Genomic DNA, 27,477 nt, shown 5'->3' with positions numbered 1-27,477 from the left:
GTTTACAAAAATGAGGGTCTGCACCTATATTAGCATGATAACCAGTGCCCTAATTGACCAAAAACATCTTTCAGGAAATTTTATTGCATGTGTAATTAATTTTTTTTATTTCGGCTCAAGTCTCGTTCATTAACACGGAGGAGACGGGCTTCATAACTTGTACTGCAGCCAGCCCCCAGGGGGCGATCTAATGGCTGAAACTTCACTCAGAAGTAGGCGTGTGGCACACTTGGTGTAGATTTCTATAGCACTCGTCAGAAAAATGACCGGAACACAGCACAAGGCTGGGCTATAATGCTGAGTTTTTTTTTTGCAAAAATAAACTTCAACCACTGACTCTTTACAGCCTCATCTTTGGGTAGGAAAAATAACATTAACTTTCCCTCACACTTTAGAGCACAGCATCTTCGCAACATGATTCAACCCGGATCTGCTACAGTGTTTGTCTTCCTCCTTTTCTTTCTACAGTGTTTGTAGGCGGGCCGGGGGTTTAAATTTTTGCCGGGTTTGCGCGCACAACAACTGGGCGGAGCTAGTGTTCTGTATCGAAATCACGCCAACACAGCTAAAGACTTGTTACCCTCACGATTCATTTGAACCACTCTGAGTCGACTCTTTTATAGATGAATCACTTTCAGATTTAAGCTTTAGCTGGATGTTTCACTTCAATTAGAGCTGTTACACACTGCATGGAAGCTCATTTTCAAAATCCCACAATAGCGTCTTGCACAATAATACTGACAAATAATGCAGATTTTATCAACATTTCAGAAACCACATTTGAACATGACTAGTATTATGTAAAGTTATTTGAATATGACTCCATTTTTTACATAAAAATTAAGTCTAAGAGAAATTTTAAGTACAGTAAAGACTTTCATGATGCTGCATATGATGGGGCATGAATTATAAAGGTGCTTAATTTAAATTTAAAGGCACACATAGTTTACCCCTTTTTTATGATTTAATATTAATATTATGGTTCTTCTGAGTGTGCCAGTTTTGGGTCAGTTCAAAACACGGTTCAGATTTTTTATTATAATGTGTTAAAAAGGGTTATTTTGGGGCATGTACACAGCTCGCTGTTTTAGGGGTGTGTTTAGGGGTTCACTTTTAGGTGAACTATCCCTTTAAAATATTTTTCAACTAGTACATTTGCATTTAAATAGCATATATACGCAGATGTACTTTTCATTATCAGTAACTTAGTTCAAGTGCTTTCGGTTCACTGTTGTGATGTTACAAGATCACCACGTTTAAGGTCTGTTTTCTTTAAAAATCAGTGATCTTCACTGCCTGATTGATATACAGTATAAAGTGGGTCTCAGAATGTGCAAGAAGCACTGCATTAAATTGCATTGTTTTGCACCATGTCTTTAAAATATAAACATTTATTTTACCACAGTATTTTCAATGGTGTTTCTATGCTCCTGACGGCACTTGGTTAAATGGCTTTTCATCTCATTTTACGCTTGAACAACTAAATGAATGCTTAAGTCTATTAACCTGATTATATTTTGCTTATATTACAACTTTGATGCTGTAAAAGGAACCTTATGAAATTGAAAATAGTCACTTTAACATTTCATCGGTAGTATATCGGTGGGGGTAAAAACCCTAGCTAGCTATGCATATACCCCGTTGATTTGCACATAATCACTCTTTTCAATTTTGCCATTCAGGAAACCCATCTTCTCCCTCCTCTCCACCCCTCTTCCTACACAATGGACCAGCCCGTAGACATGGTCAGATCTCGAAATGGCAATGCCATTCTGCCAGCAGACGGGAGGCCGCATTCTGGAGGCAGTACCAGAGGGGGCAGCAGCAGGCATCATTCACCGTTAGTGTCCATGTACCCTACTCTTACAGATGAAGAGGAAGACTCTGTCAGCCCTACAGATTCGGGAGTCCACCGTGGTACACTGGAGCATGACGCTTTTGAAAATGGCGGCAGCGAGACCACGAGTTCTCAGATATCTGAAGCGCTGTCCAGTCATTTTGAGCGCACCAATGGCACACTACGACCCAAAGTGAAACCCAACAACATCATTCTGCCAGCCAACACAACCATTTACTTTCATCCACATAGCCCACCTGTCCATAAAGCTCAGATCGTGTAGAGGGATTGTTTGAAAACGTCTTTCATGAGAGGAGTTTTGGATTTATTGTTTGAAGTTCACTCTCCAAACAGCTGGACGATTGTGAAGCCGAAAGTGGAACTTTTATATAAACGTTTTATATGAACTTAGTCACAAGGTGGCAAAAACTTGAACTCTATCAATCCATCATATGACCAAACTCAAACCTGAATATCAATATCAGCATTACACAAATAGACTCTCAAATAGCGGCATAACCTACTCTGGATTCTGGAACTAGGGACGTTTGAGTATTAATGAACTGCAATATGTGTTTCAGGTACAGATTAGCTGGAAATTTCCATAGCTGAGCTCCTCTGTTTGACCAGAAATTAAGATTTATATAAATATATATACAGCTGGGAAAATATGTATTGAACACGCCATGTTTTTTCCTGGGAATAATATCTCTAAAGGAACTCTTGACATAGCATCGAACCAGATTTTGGTAAAAACCCAAACAATACAAACATAAAACTAAAACAAAGCAAAAAATAAAAAGAGTTCTGTGTAATAACAATGAAATGACACAAGGAGAAAGTACTGAACTACTAAAATGTACTTAATAGACTTCAACAGAGTGTACAAATCTTGATGGTTCTGTGCGTCTCGTCTATCAAATCTGTTCTTTAATTTTGTATTTTCTATTGGATTCAAATCAGGTGATTGGCTGGGCCATTCTACAGCTTGATTTTCTTTCTCTGAAAGCATTTGAGAGTTCGCTTGGCTGTGTTTTGGATCATTGTCTTGCTGAAATCTTGAGAAACCATCTTCATCATCCTGCTAATGTAGATGTTGGACTGAAGCAGCAAATAATAATTTACAATGATGAAGAGCAGAGGGTTGCTGAAGAACTACTGAGAGATTTCAGCTGCTGTCTGGGCCTTCACTGCCTTTCTAGACCTCCCTTTCTTCGTGTGTTTAATACTTTTTCTATGCGTCATTTCATTTTACTAAGAATAACTTCATTTGTAAACTAATTTGTTTTGTTTTATTTGCATAAATAGATTTCTTTGGTTGTTACCAACATCCTGGGAAAATTTCAAGTCAACAGGACCTTTAGAAATATGTTTTCTGAGAATAATAGTGACATGTTTAATACTTATTTTCCCCACTCTATATATTACAAACTAATTCTTCACTTGAATTGCTGTTGAGGGAAAGAATGCTACAAGAACTGTTTTCTGGACAGTCAATCCTTCACTGTGACCATATGTTTGTAATCGAGAGATGTACAAATGGTGTTTTGAAATGTTTTTTGAATATATATTAATATGTGTACATTTTCATTGTCAACTACCCACTGCATGAATAGTATTATGAAGTATTGCATTAACATATTTTTAAAAAAAGTTCTTATGTGTTCACAAAATGGCATTGTTTACAACATTTATACTTCATTAGTTTCTAGTGCTTTAAATGTATTTAGGTTTAATAAGTGGGTTGTGTTACTGCAAGCTCTTGAGATATTCCTGTGACCTTTCTATATCTACAAAAAATATAAAGCCTTACTGGTTCCTGATGGTAATTTTGGTGTTTTCGGTTCTCTTCAGTGTATGAGGGTGATGTTAATTAATGGCCAATTATTAAATGCTGTTTAATGTATCCATGTTAGATTAATTCCACACTTAAAGTGAAGTTGTAAAACGTTGTTGGATGTGTAACAATGTCAGAGAAAATGTGAAGGCTGCTCATGTTCTGCAATTTACATGACCAACCCGGACAATTAATCACTTCAAACTACTAAAAATGTCAACTTTTCAAAATCAGGGTGGTCAGAGATCAATGTCCCATTATGCAATTTGAAAGCATACACCCGTGAATGACGGGTAACCATCATTCCCATCGAATACTACAAAAAATCAGTGGATTCTTTAATATAAACCACTACTATTAAAAGAAAAGGTAAACTTATATTATATTATATAATATTATATTATATTATATTATGATGTGTATGTATTTACATTGTTATTTAGACGTTAACTATCGACTGTAATAGGCCTATATTCGTGTAAAATATGCTTTTTTGTTAGTGCAGGAAACACTCACACATGAAGAACTTTGGGAATGTTGACTTTTATTTTGAATTTAAACCTGACTACCAGAAGCCTTTAAACCTTTTATTACATCGTCACTCTACAATACACTATATTTGAAAGAACGTAGTCCTTCACATTTTCCACAACTGCCTCTGAATGTATAGTAAGATGAAAGAAATAGTTGGAATTGTTTGTATTTGTATGCAAATACTGTCCTGCTAGCAGCCTCCTTCACGAAACATGACATAACGAGTCTTTATCTTTTTGCAAGGACAACATGTCGTCGACGTAGGCACCGAGTAGCCATTTCGAGTATGTAGTTAATTCGTTTATTAATGATAAATTTCTGAATGACCACATTGTTGTGCTCACGAAGCGACTTTTATCTCATCAGAAAGGCGTATCGCCGTCCATTTTGTCGTGCGTTCACCATGGCGAGCTTCACACATCGATGCTTTAATTCTAGGCACATTCGCTGAGGAATTTACCTCCCATCCTCCTTTCTCCTTCAAAGCTATCGACGCTCTTTCTTCTTTATTTTAACTTCCTCAAGTGCCCGGTTTTATACAGTACCTTTGTGTATACTTCGAAAAGACATACATGTCCATTTATTTCCGTTGGTGATATGGATTAATTTGTCGATGCTTGCTAAAATTTACTGAATGTAATTGCTCCACCTGACCATGCAGAATATTCAGGACAACAACACGCTGCAAGGATTAGTATAGTTTACATAGATCACTGCGTTTAAATACAGCGTATATTTATACCAATTCGCTTTCTTAATTTTAGCACATCTTCCAAGAAAGGGAAAAGAGAAGAAAAGAAAGAAGGAAACCCCAAAGAGAGGTACAGTGCACTGAATGAATGTATCCTGCTCATACGATCAGCTCATGTCATCAGCGCATTTTTGAGGTTACATGTTAATCACTAAGATTATATGGTTATTAAATATCATTATATAATTGATATATGGTTAATATTTATTTTCTGTATGCATAATTAAAAACTAAATTGTGCTTTTGCACTTATTATGTGTTTTTTACTAAATTAAAACTTTTTAATTGACAATTTATATTTATGTGTTTGGGTAACAGAAAATATGTTTTTTTCTGTAAAATAATGATATTTCCTCCCAATTTAAAATAAAAATGTTGTCTTAAAAGCACAAATTATGTATTTTTTTGCATAAAACAACAACAAATAATCATATTTTTCATATATATGTAAATTCATTTTTAGATGAAATGTACAGTACATGAAGAAGAGTTTAATTAGTACTTAGTGATGAAAACCCTTTTTATTCAGTCACAACAAACTAAAGCATTTGATATGACATTGAAAACCCTAAATTTCATATATATATAACATTAGTGTTTCCTACTTTAACAAATTTAGATATTTTTTGGTAAAAATTAATCAAATCAGTTAATGTTTATTGATTTATCATTATATAACTCAAATATAGTTGGGTAACAAATTTTAGTTTTTGTCTTTTCTTCCCATTTTAAAATAAAATTTTAAATTTACATGACCAACCCGGACAATTAATCACTTCAAACTACTAAAAATGTCAACTTTTCAAAATCAGGGTGGTCAGAGATCAATGTCCCACAATGCAATTTGAAAGCATACACCCGTGAATGAAGGATAACCATCATTCTCATAGAATACTACAAAAAATCAGTGGATTCTTTGATATAAACCACTACTATTAAAAGAAAAGGTAAACTTATATTATATTATATTATATTATATTATATTATATAAAATTGCTGTCTTTAGAGCATAAATTATGTATTTTTGCATTAAAAAAATCATTTTCAGATATATGTATATTCATTTTTAGACAATAATAATGCTGTAAATAAAAAAAGTTAAATTAGTACTTGGTGATATAATCCCTTTTTCAGTCACAACAAACTAAAGCATTTGATATGACATTGAAAACATTGAATTTTATATAAATATCACAATAGTGTTTTCTACTTTTAACAAATTTAGATATTTTTAGGGAAAAAGTCATCAAAAAAAGTTAATGTTTATAGGTTTCTTATTATTATTTTCATTATATAGCCGATATATGGTTTGTATTTGTTTGCTGTATGCATAATTGTAAAAACTAAATTGTGTTTTGCATTTATTATGTATTTATTATTAAATGTTTTTTTATTGACATATTATAGTTATGTGTTTGGTAACACAAAGTTTTAGTTTTTGTCTGTAAAATAATGATATTTCTTCACAATTTAAAATACAAATGCTGTCTTTAGAGTATAAATTATGTAATTGTTGCGTAAAACAAACAAAAAATGTAATTCGAGTTAAATTAGTACTAGGTGAAATAAACACTTTTTTCAGTCACAACAAATGAAAAATATTACTTCACAATTTAAATTAAATTTGCTGCCTTTAGAGCATAAATTATGTATTTTTTTGCATAAAAAAGAAGTAATTTTAAGATATATGTATATTCATTTTTAGACAACACTGTGGTCTGTTGTAAATGAAAAAATAATTTTTACACAACAAATAAAAACATTTAATATGACAGAATTTTTTCCTACTATAACAAATTTTGATATTTTTAAATAGATATTGATATTTTTTCAAAAAAGTTTACGCTTAATGATTAAACATGATTCATTTTTATTATTATTATATTTATTAATATTATTAATATTATTATTAAAATCTCATCACTAGTCTGATCAATATTAGTTAAAATAATTTTTTTTAATTACAGAAAAAGGTTTATTCCTTTTTTTCTGTGTCATTGTTAAATATAAATATTAATTTAGATATTAATGATTATTAATTTCATATATTAAATATTGACACTCTTTAAACATAATATAAAATTGTCAAATCTAAGATACAGATTCATAACAATGTCCTATGAAAACGGCTCCTGGAAAGCACCTTTAGACCACAGTTCACATGTCACAGCATTAGGATTAACAAAGTTGTAAGCTATTTATAGTCGGTTGTTTACAGAGACCATTGTTTTACTGCTTCAGCAAGGCTTCATTCTCTTATTCTGTTATATTAAGAAGGAGTAATGGATGAAAACTGAACATCAGACCTTAAATGTAGCTGGTTTGTGGTTTCTGTAGATCACTGCACAGTTGCAGACATGTGAGAGCTGGAGGCGTCTAGAGTTTCACTGAGCAAGAGGGGCTCTCACTTTTACCTTAATACTCCACCCTATCTGACCCAGTAGCCCAGTTCTTCATTAAACACACGTGACATTATGAACGTGAGAGATATTATAATTGGCAGAAGTTTTAAAATTATGGGTAGATAATAAACAACCAAATCCATATACAGTACATAGACTTATACAGTGCTCAGTATAATTGAGTACACCCCATTTTAAAATATTTGTATCCATTTCTCAGTGAATATAGGCAATGTATTTTGGCGCATTTAAACAAAACAGATTTATTAAACAGATATATTTATTAAAATATTATTTTAGTCACAGAACGTCTTTAGAAATAGAAAGATAATACAACTAAATTCAAGCAAAATATTGCAAAAAATATATTTGTTTCTCTTGATTTTTCCATTTTTAAATTTGTATTTAATATTTTTCTGTAACATATAATTTTGGCTGTACTAGTTTTTGGACCGTTATAGTAAGTTATTTTGTTAGGTAAGCTCCAGATTTGGCTTCAGTACTGACTAATATAATGTATATGCACAAATATAGTATTATATATGAGGGGTGGACTTAGACTGAGCACTGTATATATATATATATATATATATTAGTATGTGTATGTTGGTTGTGTTGTGTATATACTATATTACTGTATTTTAATTAATTTGAAAATTTCTTCTTAGTATTACTTAAAATTTACAGGATTAATTAGGTAAGGGGTTTGTTTTGTCTGAGAATAATCCTTTCATATTTTAATAACAATATTATTATTTAGAGCATTTTTTTTCAGAAAATGAAAATCTGTCAAAATAACAATTGTTTTTATTTGTTGTGACTGAAAAGCTGGGAATTCCACCTTTTTGTACAAAACTTTGGCTGATATTGCTCCAGAAATAGATATATTTAAAAATCTTAATTAGTGGTCGGCCGTTATTAGACTCTTATCGCGCGATAAAAAATATCGCCATTAATCTATTCTCAAAGTTGGGTTGGGAGCTGGGTCTATTCTATGCAAGCTATGATGGCTTTCACCTTGATATTTTAGCGTGGATGTATACCTGACCGGTGAGCTGTCTGACAAAAAGGTGCCCTTCTGAATCAAATCAGCAGGATGCCTGGCTTTAACTGCAGTTCGGCAGTTTCACTTTAACTCTTCTATAACATTTCATTCATGCCGTCGTGACAAACTGAGGTATTAGACGCAAATAAGTGGTAAAGACTGGCGAGAGTGTTATGGAATTAAATAACGCACGCCAAATTTTGCGATGTGTGTGTGTGAGGTCCTTTACAGACAGCCGTGTGTGTGGATCTTATCGGAAAATATGGCGAAAAGTCCTACATGACGGTAATAGTTTGATTGCGGTGTTTACTTCAGTAATGCCACTAATATATGCAGACTCCACATGTCTTTATTCCATTTCTGTTTAGTTCAAAATTCTTTTTTAACTGAAACAGGTAGTAAACACAAGTACATCTTATTGAACATAATCACCAATTATCATAGTAGATCAGTTTCTCAAGCAGTTTGTGATGCGTTTTGTAAACAGGAGATGAGCCCCTGGTCTCTAATGCACCACCTGTCTTGAGAAACCCGTTCTCAAAGACTTATTATTTGGGTAGCACACATTCTGAATGCCTTCAGCAGAATTCTAATTGAACCTTTTTAATCCAGATTGATCTAGCTTAATTCCTAAATTAATCTAGATTAATCTAGATTAAAAAAATAATCTATGCCCAACTATAATCTTAATATATATTTGTTGTATCAAATTTTAGCTGCAACCATGCTGTTTATGCTAGGCCTTCATAAACATTTTGAGAAATTTAAGCTTGAATTTTGAAAAATCTCCAATCAGCTTATTGACTTTGTTTAAATATTTGCATCTGAAATTTTGATTTTTTTTTTTTTTTGTTGTTTGTTTTTTTGCATTTTCTTGCAGATAAAATTTGTGAAAAATGTCTTGTTTTTTTTATTTTTTAAATAGTTGCTTTGTTGCTTGAGTAAAATGTGTGTAAACTGATTTATAAACATGTAAAAGGAATAAATAATGAAACATTGCTTTATATAAATTACATAAAGGTATGTAAAAACATAAATGTATTTCAGCAAGTTTCAATTGAAACATTTCTCATTTTTATTTAGCTTGATGTACTAAAACAACTAAAACTCTTATCTAAGTAACAAATCCAAGTTACTGACCAAAAATAAAAACAACTTATAATTACGTCACAAAATAACTGCAACCTGAACTAAAAGTAAAAATAGCACCTGTCAACTTGGTCAAAGTTCTAATTGTTAAAAGCACTAAAATCATGAGCATTTTATGTGCACATTTGATAAACTGTCTTTTTTTTAAATAATAATAACTGTCAGTATTGATTTATTCATTGATTAATCTACTTTCTGTATTTTTGTTTCTTCCTCTCTCAGTCATGTCCTTCAGGAGGGGTGTTGTGAGGCAGAGTAAGTTCAGGCATGTGTTTGCTCAGGCCTGGAAGGCTGAGCACTGTCTTGATGATGTCAGAGTGTCCCGTGTGACGTGGGACGGCCCTCTGTGTGCTGCCAATCCCAAGTTCATCGCCGTTGTCATTGAGGCTGGAGGAGGCGGAGCCTTTCTGGTGTTGCCACTCGCCAAGGTTGGCATGCATTCACTTTGCGATATCCAAAAGCAATGTGCAATAAGAATTCACTCTTGTTTTGCATAATCAGATCCAAACTTCTGGTTCAGCTCATATAGTTTTTGGGGCTGAATTGAGGTTTTGCTGGTAACTGCCATATACTGTAAACAATGTGATTATTTATATATATATATATATATATATATATATATATATATATATATATATATATATATATATATATATATATATATATATATATATATATATATATATATATATATATATATATATATTTATTAGGGATGGGCATTTCTGACCATTCTTCATTTTGATTAATCCACAGGTTAATCAATTAATCGGGGGTGGAGCTTAAGCAAGAGGCGGGGGCGTGTGTGCATCATAGCGATAAATAAATAACATTCAATTTAAAATATATAGATTTTATTTAAAGCCCTGTTAAAAATGTTGTTAATAAAACTATGACAGGATTCAGAAAACAATTAAATCAATGCTGTTGGGTTATTTAAAATAACCATCAATATTGGTTAACACAGTAAACATTTAAAAAAGTGTGATCAGTTTAGGCATGGACAATATGGTCGATGCCCTGGGCGGCATCTTGCTGGGTGCGAAAAAAAATGAGCCCCAGTAAAAGTTTTGAGATACGATTTACTTTATACAAGAGTATTAATTTAAAGTAGTAATCCCAGAATAAAGACGTTAGTGGCCATTCATATTTGGCGTATTTTGCATGCGCAAGTTTGTTATTGTCTATGTGCAACCGAAACAACAGCGATGAAAGCAAACTGATGCATACATGCGCGCAGAAAACCATTCTCGCGCACCTCACGTGTTGCTCTGCTCCCGGTGTGAATACCGGCTGTTTACATGTACGGCGATAAAATACACGCCGCTTATGTACTGTGAAACCGGAGTAACTTTTGTGCAGAGGTGTCGGCACGCAGCGAGCTTTGCAAGTCGACAAAATTAAAGTTATGATGATGATCTTTTTTTGACTATATGGCTATGAAGCAGAAAGGATAGATGATGAATCAGGGAGGTAAGACTTAATAACATTAATTCTCAGCCATGAGTTGGCTCTAAGACAACCGATAATGACATCAAATATTTTTTTTGTATTCTATAGAATTGTCTTTAATATTCAAGCAAAAGATTTCCTAAGAGATCTTAGCATATCACTCCAGTTGGGTCTTTAAATATTTTCCAGTTACGTTTAGGATAGATTTCTGTTATTATATATCTAGAATAATAATTGTATAATATTAATAATAATAATAACTGTATTTATTTCTAAGTACATTTCTAAAAGCAGGTGGTTCGCCCAGGGTGCCATTTAAACTAGAACCACCACTGACGTGAGGCATGTAGGTTTTCTACATGACGTATTGTAAATAAATTAATCATAAAGCTGAGACACAATATGAAAATGTTATTTTATATATATAAAATGTTATATATAAATACATGTGAGCTTGAACTGCATGCCAACCAGAAAGTAGTGGATGCACTTCTCCCGTTACAGGGCGCTTTAAAACAATGGCAACTAAAGCCCCTCATAAAAAAAGAAAACAAAGTTATTTTACAGTATTATCCCCTTCAATATGTGTCTTATTTTTTTTTATAAATATTTTGGATCCGTTTTTGAAACCTACCTTAATCACCTACCTTTTTCTATCTTGTAGACAACAACTATAAAAACACACATGATACTCTCTGCATTTCAGCTATTTTATTTAAATGACATTTTTACCAAAACAATATTTTACTTCAGCAGCATCACGACAGATGTGGATCAAAAAAGTTTTTTTTTTTGGAAAAGGTTTGCAAAAATCAGTTTCAACAAAACTTAACCAAATGACTGTTAAGTAGCACATAGCATGACGAAAATTAGAAGCTAGCATAATTTGGTGGCGTAAACTTAAAATAAAAATAGCCTGAATATTTTTTACCACAGCTATAAAACTTAAAGATTAGGTAAAATAACATTTCTTTCAAAATGATCAGTCGGTGGAGGTAAATAAAATAAAGCCGGCCTAATTAACTATGCTGCTTGCTCTCAAAACAAAAACATCGTGAATATTTTACCATGCATGGCTAATAAAACTTAACTTAAGGACTACATATTTTTATTTAAAAAGATAAGTAGGTCTACATGCTCCGATGAAAGCCGAGTGCGAAGTCTATTTACAATTAGACCGGCGGTGGAAAAAATGCGCTTAGCAGGCACAGAAGTTGCAGGAACAGCCAGGTATCACTGGGCAAGGGTGCTTAGCCTTGCAAATCGAGACTCATTTACTTTGCACCACAATAAAGGATCCAGGTTTAGAGAGATGCATGGCTCCCTGAAGTAGCTTTCGATTTTGGTGTCATCCGGTGAAGCATCACTCATTCCGTAGTCCCCGCACATGACAGCTAAAAGTATCACACACCAGACGCGCACATTCGCATGGTATTTAAAATGAAACTGATAGAAACCTACGTTTAGAATTATGAAATACATGGCGCTGCGTGGGCTGAGGTGCGACACGGCGCTTCTAGTGTGTGACCCCATAAACTCGATCTGCGGTCCGGTCTCATCTCTAGACCGCAGCTCCCTACAGCCATAACCAATCAAATATCAAACTACTGCCCAGATACAAGCATAACCAATCAGAAAGATTGAAAGTAATTTAATTTTAGAGCCAATCGATCATTGTTTTCATGCTCGATCGATGCTGAAGCGTTCGATTGATCAAATAATTGTGCACATCCCATATATATATATATATATATACACATTAAGATTAATGACAAAAAAACTTTACAGTAGCACATACTGTACATGGGATAGTACAATTGGTGGGAAAAAACTGAGTGACAAGGATATACTTAGAGAAAGAAAAGTACAAACATTACAATATACAATATAAACATATACAAATATTTAATGTTTAATCTACTTAGCATAGTTGTTGCGTATGTTTAACCCAACTTGGTTTGTCAGTGTTTGACCCAAAAATAGGTTAAAACTAAGATTGTTTCATTACACGACTCTTTTAATTCTGGGACTTACACTAGCTTCCAGCATCTTAAGATAATCCTATTAGCTGTTGTAGTCCCAAAACAGAATAAAGGTAAATATGTATTTAGAAAAATTCCCCATTTGGCACTTTTCACCTAATAGACAGACACAGTTTATGAACAAACAGTTTAAACATCTTTAACCTGTGACCAAATCATCTGCATTATCATCTGCAATGTACCGATTTCTATCTTACATTTCCAACACAATGAAAAGCATTAACAGTTAATCCAAATTAAATTGTAACGATGCTGATGCCCCCCTGGCCATTGGGAAGAATGAGGCAGAGAACCTAATAATTTTTTTTAGAATAAAATAATTTTAATAATAAAAAACTAAACAAATAGGTGACAGCTTCTGGTATATATCCCAGGCCTGGTTCTATCTCGTCTTCCTGTTCGATACACACTATTCAGAGCTCCTCCATGAGACTGGTGCGCAAACAGATGCGTTTCGTTATCACTCACACGACTGGCCTCGCTTCATTCCCACATATTTTCTACACATATTTTACATCACTGAGTGCATTATACAGGCAGATGAGTTGAAGCACAAGGTTGCAAATCTCAAGATTTTAACTTGTAGAATATAAACAACCTGTAGACAAAGATCAAAAGTAGCGCAATTCCATAGGAAATCTGCAAATTTGGCAACACTGAGACAGACTGAAACACAGGCTGTTTCTCAGTATGCGTTCTTTAGTGGTCTTGCGTCCTCGTGTTCTCGTGTAACGTCATCATCAGCTGCCGAAGTTCAGTTCCAATACTCAAGACCGCAAGAACAAAGAACGCGTGAAACTTCTCAGATGTGTTCTTGGTATCGAGGACGTACCAATGCAGACTTGAGCACCAATCTCGCTCTAGAAGTCCCAGAAGTCATTGCGACTGGAGGTGGGAAGCGCAGCATTTTATTTAGATTAATTATTAAAGTTCAGAGATAAAACTTATTTACCTCAGGAGTTTCCCTAAATGAAACGGTAAATATAAACATTACCATGGACATCTTAATAAAGGAATAAACACATTAAGGGTGTTTGTTTGCTGAAATTCATATTAAAATCTGTTTTATTTATATTGTGCAACATATATTTATTATGTTTTTATGCAAATCACTCTCTGATTGGTCTTCTGGACTGGTGCGGATCATTCCCTGATTCGTTAGAGCCCCTAATAATAGTAATAGTGATTCATCTTATGACTATTAAGCGTGCCAACCACGTGCTAACCACTGAACCACCACGCCACCCCTACTAGTTAATTAGTTAAAGGTATTAGTGACTAATAAAGATATGGTAACTAATAACCTTAACTTTTTAGATTTTGATTGTAATGCAACAATGTGCACCTTTTGTAAAGCTGCTTTGAAACAATTATTGTGAAAAGCGCTATACAAAATAAACTTGAGTTGAATCATGTGTTTTAGGCTGTATAGAGATCTCCTGAAATGCAATAAAAACATCATTCTGGTCAAGGATCTGGTTTAATTATAAAATGTTTTAAAATGAAAACGTACCAGTATAAACGACACCTAATAAACAAAAAATGTTGTCAACATAGGGGACTTCCTGTGGTTCTGTCCTAAACAAAAACACAAAATATAATAATATTAGTATTGCGTAAGTTTTCATTTGCAATCACAGTTTTTATCAGGAAAAATGTAATCAAAAGGGATTTTAAGTATCGAAACTACATAAGTGTAATACATTTTTAAGGGTTGTTTATGCCTTGGACGATAATTATACAAGATATCAATAAAAATATAGTTCTTAAAATCATTTTAAACATAAAAGAACTGAGACATAAACACATTAACGACATAGAGAAACCATATCGTTGGGATTTCTTTCAGAACAATTTTTTTTCAGCTGACAGCCAGCAGAAGCAGCAGAGCATGTGAACTCATTGCAGGATATTAAACCAATTAACAATTTACAGTTTCACCCTATGGTACCTAATCAGATTGTGGTTTGTTGTTGTTTAGAGCGGTCGAGTGGACCAGAACACGCCGACGGTCTGCGGTCATGCTGCGCCAGTGCTGGATGTGCAGTGGTGTCCACATGATGATAATGTCATTGCCAGCGCTTCAGAGGACTGCACTGTCAAGGTCTGTTTCATTCCCTTCTACAAATCATACTCATCGTTTTTGAATGAGGTGTCTTCAGTGGATCAGCCTTCAGCAGTGATATTACCAGTTTTTCCAGTTAGCTCGCCATGTACATTAATGGACTTGAGACGCAGAGAGAAGTTGACCACGATGACAGGTTTCGAGCCCGGTGAAGAACGGTTCTAGAAAGCGAGCAAGACAAAAACAGAAGCCAAAAAATAAAATAAACAAGTAAATAACAGGGTGAGAATGTGGTAAAAATTAGCGAGGGCTTTTCTTTTTCTGGATTACTTTTTAAAAATTGTCGATTTGGTTTCAGTCAATTCGTCAGTCAGTCAGTCAGTCAGTCATTTAGTCAGTCAAATCTATAATTCCACCCCTCACAAATCTATTTTTTAATTTCATATTTTTAATAGGAAGCTATAATACTATATTTGTGCATATACATTAGATCAGGTCAGTACTGAAGCCAAATCTGGAGCTTATCTAACAAAATAACTTACGATAACAGTCCAAAAACTAGTACACCCAAAAGTATATGTTATAGAAAAATATTAAATACAAATTTTAAAAGAGGAAAAATCAAGAGAAGCAAAAAAAATATAGTGCTCAGCATCATTGAGTACACCCCATTTTGAAAATGTATATTTTTAACCATTTCTTAGTGAATATAGTGAAAAAAAAATTTATATATATATATATATATTTTTTTTTTTTCTTTTACTATATTCATATATAGTATATATATGAATATATATATATATATATATATATATATATATATATATATATATATATATATATATATATATATACACATACACCGTTTTTTTTTTTTTTATTTCCTAAATAATGTTTGACAGAGCAAGGACATTTTCACAGTATGTCTGATAGTATTTTTTCTTCTGGAGAATGCTTTATTTGTTTTATTTTGGCTAGAATAAAAGCAGTTTTAATTTTTTTTTAAACTATTTTAGGGACAAAATTATTAGCCCCTTTAAGTTATTTTTTTTTTAGTCTACAGAACTTTTTAATTGTCTACAGAATGAATCATCGTTATACAATAACTTGCTTAATTACCCTAACCTGCCTAGTTAACCTAATTAACCAAAGCCTTTAAAAGTCACTTTAAGCTGTAGAGAAGTGTCTTAAAAAATTTTTTTATTGATTTTTTTTTTATAAAATATTATTTATTGTCATCATGGCAAAGATAAAATAAATCAGTTATTAGAAATGAGTTATGAAAACTATTATGTGTAGAAATGTGTTATATATATATATATATATATATATATATATATATATATATATATATATATATATATATATACATGCACACAGTTAAAGACAAAATTATTAGTCCTCCTGTGATATTGCTCAGGTTATGTTTAACAAAGTAAGGACATTTTCAAGTTATTTCCTATAAAATATTTGCTTCTGGAAAAAGTTTTGTTTCTTAGCTTAGCTGGAATACATTTTTTAAATAGTTGTGCTTAGCCAGAATTTAAAAAAAAATCACTTTTAAGGTCAATATTAATCACCATATTTTTTCAGATTCTCTACAGAACAAACAACTGTTATTCAATAACTAGCTTAATTATCCTAACTTATCTAGTAAACATAATAAGTTAAGTATTTAAATTGCATTTTAAGCTGAATACTGTATCCAAAAATATGACTTACTGCCGAAATGGAAAAGACAAAACAAATTAGTTATTAGAAATTAGTTATTAAAACTATTATGTTTAGAAATGTGTTGAGAAAATATTCTCTTTGTTAAACAGCACATGAGAAATATTTTTTCAATAATACAATTTTCACAGGAGGGTTAGTAATTTTGACAACTGCTTGGACATTTATAGAGTTCATTAGCAAAAAAACGGACAACCACCATTTTTAGAATTGTTTAGAAATTATTATTCGTTATTCAGTGTAAAAGAATGCATCTGCACTGTCATCTTAAAAAGACTAAAACTTATCCAAGTTATTGCGAATAATCAGAACTCAAGTTTCTTGAGCAGCATATTATCCACATGTTCAAATGATTTCTGATAGATCATGTGATACCGAAGATTAAAAAATAGTAACTCAATGTTCTGCACAACAGATCTGGCAGATTCCCGATGGAGGTCTGGTGTCTCCTATGTCTGAAGCCGTGGTCACTCTGGAGGGTCACAGTAAAAGAGTGGGCATCTTAGCCTGGCACCCGTCTGCACTGAATATCCTGTTGACTGCAGGTAAGCTCTTCTTCCTCTGTATTTATACTTTCCTGGCTCACAGGGCTTGGGTTAAGTCTGTTCTGGCACACTCTATTTTTGGCCTGTGCTCTAATTTTGGTTCCTTAAATCTTCAATCAAGCCTTAATTTTGAGCGATGGAGTCGTTTGATAGTTTTGTTCACCTTCAAACAGGTAAAAAGAAAACAAAGCTGTCAATTACAGATGCCGATTAATTGTTGATAACAGTCGGTTGTCATTTTTGAACATAAAGGCAGACATACTGAAGAATGCAGGAAAAAACAGTCATTGACTTCTGTATTATTTTTGAGTAACACTTTATTTTAAGTAGCAATTCACACAATTATTACCTGCCTATTATTAAGATATGAACTGTTTATTAGCACTTATAAAGTATTATCTTATTTTACATCACTAATCCTACCTGATACCGAAACTACTACCTTACTATTAATAAGCAGTTAATTAGTAGTTAGTAGTTACTGAACTAAAGGTCTTAGTTAATGGTTTGTTAAAGCCGATTTTCCACTGCACACGACGTTTGGACACGACTGTCGGAATACGCCCCCTTGTGACAGTCGCACAGAATTTTCAGTTTTGTCGTGCACCATGCCGAAATAAAGGAATGCAAAAGCAAGAGTCTTTATTCTCTGTGCGTTCACCATTGTTGAATGAATACTAGAAATTCATAGACCGCTGAAAATTTTAGAGGGAATGTGGAGGCAAGATATCTATATAAATCAGTTTTTATTGCTCATTTATCAATAAAAATATACATTTTTAAATATATCTAGACTTTTTTCTAATTCATAAAGTAACATAAAACTACTAATTCTCATCTTGTACACACGGATCTGCTTGGAAAACCCTTGAATACATCACATCTGGTTGGCCACTAGCATACGGTCTAGTCGCAGAAGCTCCCGGACTAGTCTTTGTTGGAAACAACATAGGCTCATTCTGAAAACATAGCCCTATATACATTTCTGGAGATCACAAAATATGTAGCCATAAATACGTATGGCTGCATTTCGTCTTTAAACGAAAGCTATGGGGCAGTATGACGCTGTTCCTTTTCGCGCTCACCAGCGAAACTTTTTACATCCGTGTGAACAGCTTTCCCGATGTTACCAGTTTGTCAGGTAGCTTGCCATGTACGTCGACAGACTTGAGGTGCAGAGAGGAATTGACCACCACGACAGGATTTCTGATTTCAGAAAGCGGGTAAAATAAAGTAAACATAACTAAATTAAAATAAAGTAAACAGTAAATAACAGGGTGAGAATGTGGTAAAATCGGAAAACGTAGTAAAAATCAGGCAAGGGCTTTTCTGTTTCTGGATTGCTTTTTTTGAAACTGTCGCTTGGGTTTAGGGATGTGGGTGAGCGGGTCAATCTGTGCTTTATTGCACTATTGGTTGGGTTTAGTATAGGAGGAGGGTCTGTCAGTCGATCGCTCAGTCAGTCAGTCATTCAGTCAGTCAAACAGTCAATCGACAGCGGCCTCTGGTGGATTTACGCGAAAACAGCAGGCACGAATGGGACTCACGAGAGAAATTTGAGATCTCAAAAAGTGTACACAGCGGCCTCTGGTGGATTCGCAAACACAAAAATTGCAAAAAAAACATACTTCCTGGGACATATTTGGCTCTAAAAAAATGTATATAGTGGAAGGTTTTCAGAATGAGCCTGGGTTGGTTGGAAATGAATGACTTCTGGTCTGTCACTTGTTGTTTGTCGTGTGCAGTGTAAAGGTGGCTTTATAGCATGAATTTTACATTAGATGTCAACGGCTGCATTTTCTCAATGTTGAATGATGTTGATCAATGACTGGAATGATGAGGAAATTTTCATTTTTGGACAAACTGTCCCTTTGAGAATAAAACCCAATCAGATTCCTTTAGATTCTTAAATATAGCCTTTTAAAAATATAAAGCACTATATATTTTCAGTCAGTAAATCTCTAAAAAAGCTTCAAACGACTTTAGGATTGTGCTTAACCATACAAAGAAATGTGGGATTTTATTTGCATTGGCATGTAAATGTCTGAGATGCAAATGAAACAGGTAAGATGTCTTTTTGCTGAACCTCCTGCCATCTTTGGTTTGTCCCATGTTGTAGGATGTGATAATGTGCTGTGTGTTTGGGACGTGGGAACCGGTGAGCTTGTTTACCAGCTGACTGACGCCCATCCAGACCTGATCTACAGCGTGAGCTGGAACCGCGAGGGAAGCATCCTGTGCACAACCTGTAAAGACAAAGCCTTACGAGTCATTGATCCCCGGCGTGGGACTGTCCTGAAGGTCAGACACTTTCAGTCTTTCACAAGCAGGACACACTTATAGATGCCGGTCAAAAGCTTGGGGTCAGTAAGATGTTTCTGAAAGAAGTCTCTTATTGTGGCTGCATTTATTTGGTCAGAGATGCATTAAAAACAGCAATATTCTGAAATATACAGTTGATGTCAGAATTATTAGCCCCCCTGTATATTTTCTTTTTTAATTTCTGTTGAACAGAAAAAAAAAATTTCAGCACATTTCTAAACATAATAGTTTTAATAACTCATTTCTAATAACTGATTTATTTTATCTTTGCCATGATGACAGTAAATTATATTTGACTAGATATTTTTCAAGATACTAGTATTCAGCTTAAAGCGACATTTAAAGGCTTAACTAGGTTAATCAGGTTAGTTTGGCAAGTTAGGGTAATTAGGCAAGTTACTGTATAACGATGGTTTGTTCTGTAGACCATCAAAATAAAATATTGCTTAAGAGAGCTAATAATATTGAGCTTAAAATGGTTTTAAAAATGTAAAAACTGCTTTTATTCCAGCTGAAATAAAACAAATTTCTCCAGAAGATTCACGCAAACGGACACATTTAAAACTGGAAATGAAAAACATTGATTTATTTCATTTCTGCTACTCGCAAAGGAACTATTTTTCATTTTTTATAATGATTAATAAAATATGATGACAAATAAAAAAACGTACATAAAAGATTTGCAGAGTTTCACCAAGGCTATATTGACTAAAAATACAGTAAAATTGCAATATTGTGAAATACCATTACAATTTATATTGCATTTTAATATGCTTTCAGATGGAATTGATTTATTTAACTGAATGTTCAGTGTAATTACTCCAGTTAGTCCACATCCACAAAAATGTATTTATAGACAGATAAAAAACAATGTTTCTCCAACTTCTGATTTATTGGACTAGAAATACAATAAAAAAGTGAAATATCATTCAATTTAAAATAACATTTTTCTATTTTAATGCTTTAAAATGGAATTTAATTATTTATTTGAATTTTCAAAAATCAGGATGAAAAATCAGCACTATCACATATTATCAGAAATCCTTTGTAGTAGGGCTGGGCTGATAAACGATATTATATCAAATCCCGATAAAATGTATGTCAATTACAATGATAAGCTCTGCACATTTTTACTCTATATTAATCCAAGAGATGAACTATGGGAATCTAAAAGTGAGTTGGTATTAGAGATGTAGCGAATTTCTTGCTACCGAAAATTTATCGGCCGAAAATATGTCATGCTATTTAATGGACCCCCTAATTTTTCCAAGTGGTGCTCACTGCAGAGCCACTTGGGCAGAGCTGAGCTCCAGCAAGGGGGAGCTTGAGCTCCAGCTCCTCCTTCCTTGCACTTCTTCTATGAGTGATGTCACTGGGGGTTGGGGTTAGGGGTGGGGTGGGTGTACGCATTAAAACAGCTTACAGGAGGAGGAGCGAGAGCTCAAGCTCCCCCTCGCTGGAGCTTAAATGGCTCTGCAGTGAGCAGTGTCTCAATTTTTTTGGCATCAGTCATTGTTGGGATACTCTTTTAAATCTGGAAGCATTAACAACTTATATCGAAATAAATATCGTTATTGTTCAATATGGAAAATTATTATCGAGATAGCATTTTTGCCATATCACCCAGCCCTAGTTTGTAGTATCACACACATCCTAACAGTCACTTTTGATCAATAGAATCCATCTTTTCTGCATAAAATCTGACTGACTCCAAACTTATGAACGGTAGTGTAGACTGAGGAAATGTCATTGTGGTAGTTAGACTGTTCCTAATAGGCCGAGATTATACATGTACAATGTAAACACAGACATTAAGTGCACCTGAGAACTAATGGGATTATTCTAAGAATGTTTATCGAGCAGCTGCTGGAAAGAACCTGCTCTTTAATCTGTATGTTTCTGTGTTAGTGATCTATATGAGGTCAGCAGCTGCTCTCCACGAGGAGCTTTTAGCACGTGGGACTGTCCTGTAAATCAAACTAGAGCATTTACTGGATCTTATTAGTTCATTGTTTTAGTAATGTATTTTAGGATGCCATTAGCATTACATAACCACATTATTACAATTCTATGATGTATAGTGTATAAAAACAGTATTAATATATTTATACATTTTGACATTCTAGTTTAGGATTATCATTATTCAGAGTAGGAACCAGTAACTAAGCTCCAAGAACCTAGTTGTGTGGCAAACCAAATTGGAACAATGACTTTGTTCACCTATGCCTTGTGTGTAAGTTTAGGTGCACGTTTACTATGAACAATATGATGTATTTCTCATTAGATTCTATGCTCAATTTAGGATTATCTATAGTTATAAATAGGTTTATTGTTATGTGTACAACATTTTTATTTGATTCTGTAAACCTCTGATGACATTTCTTTAAAAATATCAATAAAATTTTAAACATTTTTAAATTCATAAAGTAATAAAAAGCTTTTGACTGCCCAGCTACTAACGGTAACGTTACATCATCCACATCGTTATGCCAGCAGTCAATCACCTAAATTAGTATAAATTAGTATATATATCCAAATAATAAACTATGCTTATTAAGAAATTATAAAAAACAGCTTATGTTTACATTGCAGGATGCTACAAAACTGTATTTATAATACAGTTAACTCACAAAACACTGTTAACTCATTTATGTGAAAAGTGACTCATTTATGACTGAAAAATCATAAACATTATCTCATTTAACTGCATTTTGCCACTCAAAGAGGGTATTTTTAACTGTAGGGAGCACAATAAACCAAGAAAGATCCCGACTTCTGCCAGAGAAGTCAAACATGTTGATTTATCTCCAGAAGAATAGTTAAAAACTGAGATTCATTTTCCTTCAAACCATTCTTTCTTTTACAGCTAAAAAAAATTATAATTTTTTTTTTACAAATATTGGTTTCGTTTCATTTACATTAAAAACGTAATAATAAAATAAAGTGTTTTTTTTCATAAAAAAAAAAAACATTACAAAAAGTACTGATAAGAGAACCGTTAGGTAGGTCGCACACCAGAAGTGCCGCTCGGTGGCGTACCGCATCGCGCTACGCAGCGCCATGCATTTCAGAATTCTAAACATAGGTTTCTATCAGGGTACACACAGTCCACGGCACCCATAACGATAACCATCCCTAATTACAATCAAGACTCCTCATCCTTGTTGGAGAAACTGTGGGGTTGAAGAAGCCCATCATGCACATATTTTCTGGCATTGATAGTTGAATTTATAGTATTTGGGAAACCGTACACTCCGCTATCAGTGATATTTTTTGATCTACATATTATACATATATTTTGCGATCTACATATATTGTTGTAAATATCTAGGAGATATTCCTATTAAACTTGAAAAGGAGGATAGATATCTATTTAAGATATTATTGGCAACAAGTAAAAAGCTATAACCCGGAAATGGTTTAAAGAAGAACCACCAACAGAAGACGAATGGTTCAAAATAATAGCAGAATTTGAGGAAATGGAAATAATGACACATGCACTTCAATTACAAAAAGAGATCTTTGAAAAGAAATGGAGTAAATGGCTGACTTTCTCCGCAACGACAAATAATTATCCATAATTTAACATGTACATAATTCTCGAGGTTATGCATCATTGTGAGAATATGTTTGGCAACCTTTTATTAAATTTTATCTATTTATTTTCTTGACTAGGTTAATTTAATATTTTTATGTATGTATGTATGCATATATGTATACATGTGTGGAATGGATGTATTTATATTATGTAATAATTATTATTAATATTTAGGTTGTTTTGTTCCCACTGGTTAAATGTTTCTAAAACATCAATAAAAACTTAGCATATTTTCAATGGCAATAAAATAAAATGGCATATTTTGTGTTCAATTGAGGTAAGTAAATAACTTTTGGGTGGCTATCCCTTTAAATCTAATAATTTCCCTCAAAATACTAAGAGTGTTGAGTTAGTGTAGACTTTGTCCCGTGCTGTTTTTGTCTTCTGAATTAGGTCATGTGTAAATGATTTTCAGATTAGCATTTTTACACAGATTAGTGATTTTGGTTGTGATTGGATCAATGTCACGCTCAGGTTCGAGAGAAGGCTCATGAGGGCACCAGGCCGATGAGAGCTGTATTTCTGGCTGATGGCAAAATCCTGACAACCGGCTTCAGTCGCATGAGTGAGAGACAGCTTGCCCTCTGGGACACGGTAAGAGCCTTTAGTAGAGCAAAATCATTGCTCTACTTTTGTTTGGTCAGCAAGAATGCTTTATCCTTTAAAGCTTGAGGTAAAGCATTAATCTGTTAGAATTTTGATTGAATGTGTGTGGGTAATTATTAGCCACAGAATAACAAATGCTACAATTCAAGGTTAAGTTTAACAAAAGAAATGAATACTTTTACTCAGAAAGTACATGTTACATTCAGTAAAGAACAATAATACAAATATTTCGGTTTCAAATAAGTGCCACTTCTGTTTATTTAAGAGTAAATATTAAGCAGCATAGCTGTTTTATTAATAGTAATGATTAATAATGTTAGCAGCACGGTGGCTCAGTGGTTAGCACTGTCACCTCACACCTTGGTTGTGACTGGAAGGTTATCCGCTGCCCGAATAGTTGGTGGCGACCCCTGATAAATAAGGGACTAAGCCAAAGGAAAATGAATGAATGAATGAATGAATGATTAATAATGTTAAGTACTGTTTATGAGCATCAACTCTTTACTGAATGCTCAAATTACTGAATACTATTTATTATTTAATATACTAATAAATACTATATAATACATTAATATTATTAATGAATACATTTTAGTGGATCTGGATTTTCCATCAAAGCCATTATTTTGAATAATACAATATTTTGATTAAACAGTTGCAGCACTAAGGTGCTTCTTTAAAATCATTTTTTATAAATCTTGCCAATAGAAAAGTTGATATCTAATGGTAGCATATTTTATAAACAATACCATTTAGACAGGCAGAGCAATTTATTTAAAGTCTGTTTTAATTGTATGTCATTCAATATAAATATGCATTTGAACTCCTGCAACTAAACAAATAGGAAAGTCCAAGACTACCTTATCAACAGTTTTGAGGTGTTCCAAACCCACAAGACTTTCGTTTTCATTTTCGAAACTCGATTGTCGTGATCACTTGCGATCTAGCAGCTGTAGATTGTTAGTAAACACACAGTTCGCTAAAGAACTACAAATCCGCCAGTATATGGACTACAAGTTCCGTCATACACCTCGCACACAGCTGTTCCTGTTTCAGTTTGATTGCACACAGACACACAGCCGGAGGATCGTTACGGACTGATAACAAGGACTATTTAAACAGCACACACACACACATCTAAGCTGAGTCTTGTTATACTGTCACTGTGAACATTACAACGTGTTTCCCTTGCCTTGACTTTCCATGTTAGACCTTTGCGTTGTTGTTTTGTTTATGTTGTCTGTTGCCTGCCTGTACTGACCAATTACCTGTGTAGTTGACTATGACTCTGGATTTGCCTGCATACATATGTTTGCTCCTGATTGTAACCGTTGCTTGCTTGACCATTCTCAATAAACCTGCATTTGTAGCCACACCTGCCTTGTCATCGTCAACTTCACTTTACACAAATAAATTTTATTGACATTTCAGAAGTTTTTGTCCTTTGATAAAACCCAAGACATTGACAATTCAAAACGTTCATAAAGAGATCAAAAAAGTGTCACGTGAGGAGATGAATCTTGGACAACAAAAGTAAGGATCCAAGTGCAATTTAATAAGAGTATTCGGGTAAGCAGGCAATGGTCAAAACAGGGGCAAACAGGTACATACAGGGCATCCAAAACGTAGTCAAAAACAGGCATAAGGTCAAAAACTAGGCGGTGTCAGAATATAATAAAATTACAAAACTAAGATCAGGAACACAGCAGGCAAATACAGATAGATAGAAGTCTCAGTCCTGAATTTACGTACATGCAGTGTATAAGTAGTCTAGATTATTAGTGATGACGGGATTCAGCTGTGTATGAGCCATCAGTGAAGCAAGGCAACTGGTGTGTGTGAAACGACATGACGGGAATTGTAGTTTGTAAATGTGACGTTTAGTTTACCAGCGTTCTGCCAGGAGTGGATTGCTGGTGATCATGACAGTAAGTCCATAGGAACTACATTTGTAATAATCATGCTGCTGTATCATGGCTGCAGCAGGCGCAATGACAATATGTTGCACTTGAAAATAGTCCCCATCTTGGTATCTAGGTAACAGCTCTGCATTATATCATCGCACCTGCTGCAGCCATGATTATTACGCATATAGTTCCTATGGACTTTTGTTCACAATATAGTTCCTAGATGTATATCGATCTAGAGAATAGCAACTTTTCGTAATCCAATTGGTATTAGTACATGATGAAACTACAGAAGAGTTGTGCTTTAAATAGGAAAATGATTGAAACTCCTTTTTAACATTTTTAATCGAGATGCTAGTGGTCTAATCCCAATCAATGAGTTATGCTAAGCTAAACTAACAGTGCTCCCACCAGACCCGTATATTGGCTGAATGGATTCAAAAATGATAAAACTCAACTGTTTAACTCTAGGGTAGTTGTAAAATCTGCATATTTCCAATAAAAGTGAAGTGTTCCTTTAAACTTCACATATTTTGAGTAACCTTAAAATGTCAAAAACTTTCAGGAAAGGTTCTGTCAAGTTTACATTCATATGTGTCTTGATAAGCTTTCATTTTCTAGTTCGGGTTTTTGTGGAAGTGCAAACTCTTTTAAATAAAGTCACAAAATCTAATAGCTTCAGGACAGATGTTTCAACAGTCAAAGATTCACAAATGATCTTAGTTGACACCTAAATAGAGAATCTGTCAGTCACTCGAGCTTTCTGACCCTTCTATCTTGGTTCTGTCAGATGTTTTGATAACCTAATCTGTATCTGTTCCTGTCTGTCGGTGTATTTCAGAGAGATCTCTCAGAGCCCATGGCCACTCAGGAAATGGACACCAGTAATGGAGTTCTGCTTCCATTCTATGACCCAGACACCAACATGGTTTACTTGTGTGGCAAGGTAGGATTACCTGCTTTACCTGATCACTGCTGCATGACAGGTTCCTCTAGCAGCGCTAACAGAGATATAAACTTACACACAAACACATGCTGTTTACAGAAAACATGTCCAGCACAATCACTGCCTGCGGTAGATTGCTTTACTTACTGTACATAGAGTAAAACACAATGGGCTTTTGCATCGGAGGAACTTTTCCACAGTTCCTAGAACTATGGGCAGATGTGCACACTGTTTGTCATGCTCACACTGCAGGATCTGGGAATGGTTTTATTTCTAGGAATGCTATTTTTGGGCAACTTAATTAGCTCCTATTAGGGGTTTTCACATTGGGTAGTTATAGGAACTAATCACCAGGCTTGGATGTCTGAGAACTAAAATTCACTCAAACCATTTTCCTGGTTGCATTTAAATCACCAGCAGGAACTCTGAAGTGACGTAAGACAGTTAACAGTGAAATTAATCTGTAATCATAGTTCAGTTTTATATATTTTATAGTAACAGAGAACAGGTTATGTGATTAGAACTAAAGCACCAAAAAGCATAAGTATATTTGAAAAGTTTCTCAGTGTTTATGATTCTAATACACTTCATTGAACATGTACACGTATACAACAGCTCTTATCATGTGTTTAATGTGTCACTGGTGACAACTTGTGTTCAGATTTTGATGTGAAACTCCTTATTTTGTCACAATCTGCTTTGATTTCA

The 27,477-nt window shown here is 33.9% G+C and overlaps 2 protein-coding genes across 3 annotated transcripts in view; both read left to right on the top strand.

Moving 5' to 3' along the window:
• The window catches only part of nectin4a (nectin cell adhesion molecule 4a), a 46,970-nt gene extending 43,304 nt beyond the window's left edge, over positions 1-3,666 (top strand). For both annotated transcript variants that reach the window (XM_056461142.1, XM_056461141.1), the window contains exon 11: positions 1,683-3,666. In XM_056461142.1, the coding sequence (XP_056317117.1) occupies positions 1,683-2,120 (438 nt within the window). In that variant the 3' untranslated portion in view covers positions 2,121-3,666. The remainder of the gene's footprint in view (positions 1-1,682) is intronic.
• Positions 3,667-3,764: 98 nt separating this feature from the next.
• The window catches only part of coro1b (coronin, actin binding protein, 1B), a 38,245-nt gene continuing 14,532 nt past the window's right edge, over positions 3,765-27,477 (top strand). Inside the window, exons 1-8 of the mRNA XM_056461143.1 lie at positions 3,765-4,043; positions 4,973-5,029; positions 9,778-9,983; positions 15,031-15,153; positions 17,261-17,390; positions 19,510-19,691; positions 23,785-23,904; positions 26,665-26,769. Of these exons, the coding sequence (XP_056317118.1) occupies positions 9,780-9,983; positions 15,031-15,153; positions 17,261-17,390; positions 19,510-19,691; positions 23,785-23,904; positions 26,665-26,769 (864 nt within the window). The 5' untranslated portion in view covers positions 3,765-4,043; positions 4,973-5,029; positions 9,778-9,779. The remainder of the gene's footprint in view (positions 4,044-4,972; positions 5,030-9,777; positions 9,984-15,030; positions 15,154-17,260; positions 17,391-19,509; positions 19,692-23,784; positions 23,905-26,664; positions 26,770-27,477) is intronic.

The sequence above is a fragment of the Danio aesculapii genome, chromosome 7 (assembly GCF_903798145.1).
Source record: "Danio aesculapii chromosome 7, fDanAes4.1, whole genome shotgun sequence".
NCBI classification, from domain to species: domain Eukaryota; kingdom Metazoa; phylum Chordata; class Actinopteri; order Cypriniformes; family Danionidae; genus Danio; species Danio aesculapii.
This window is presented reverse-complemented; position numbering and strand designations above follow the sequence as displayed.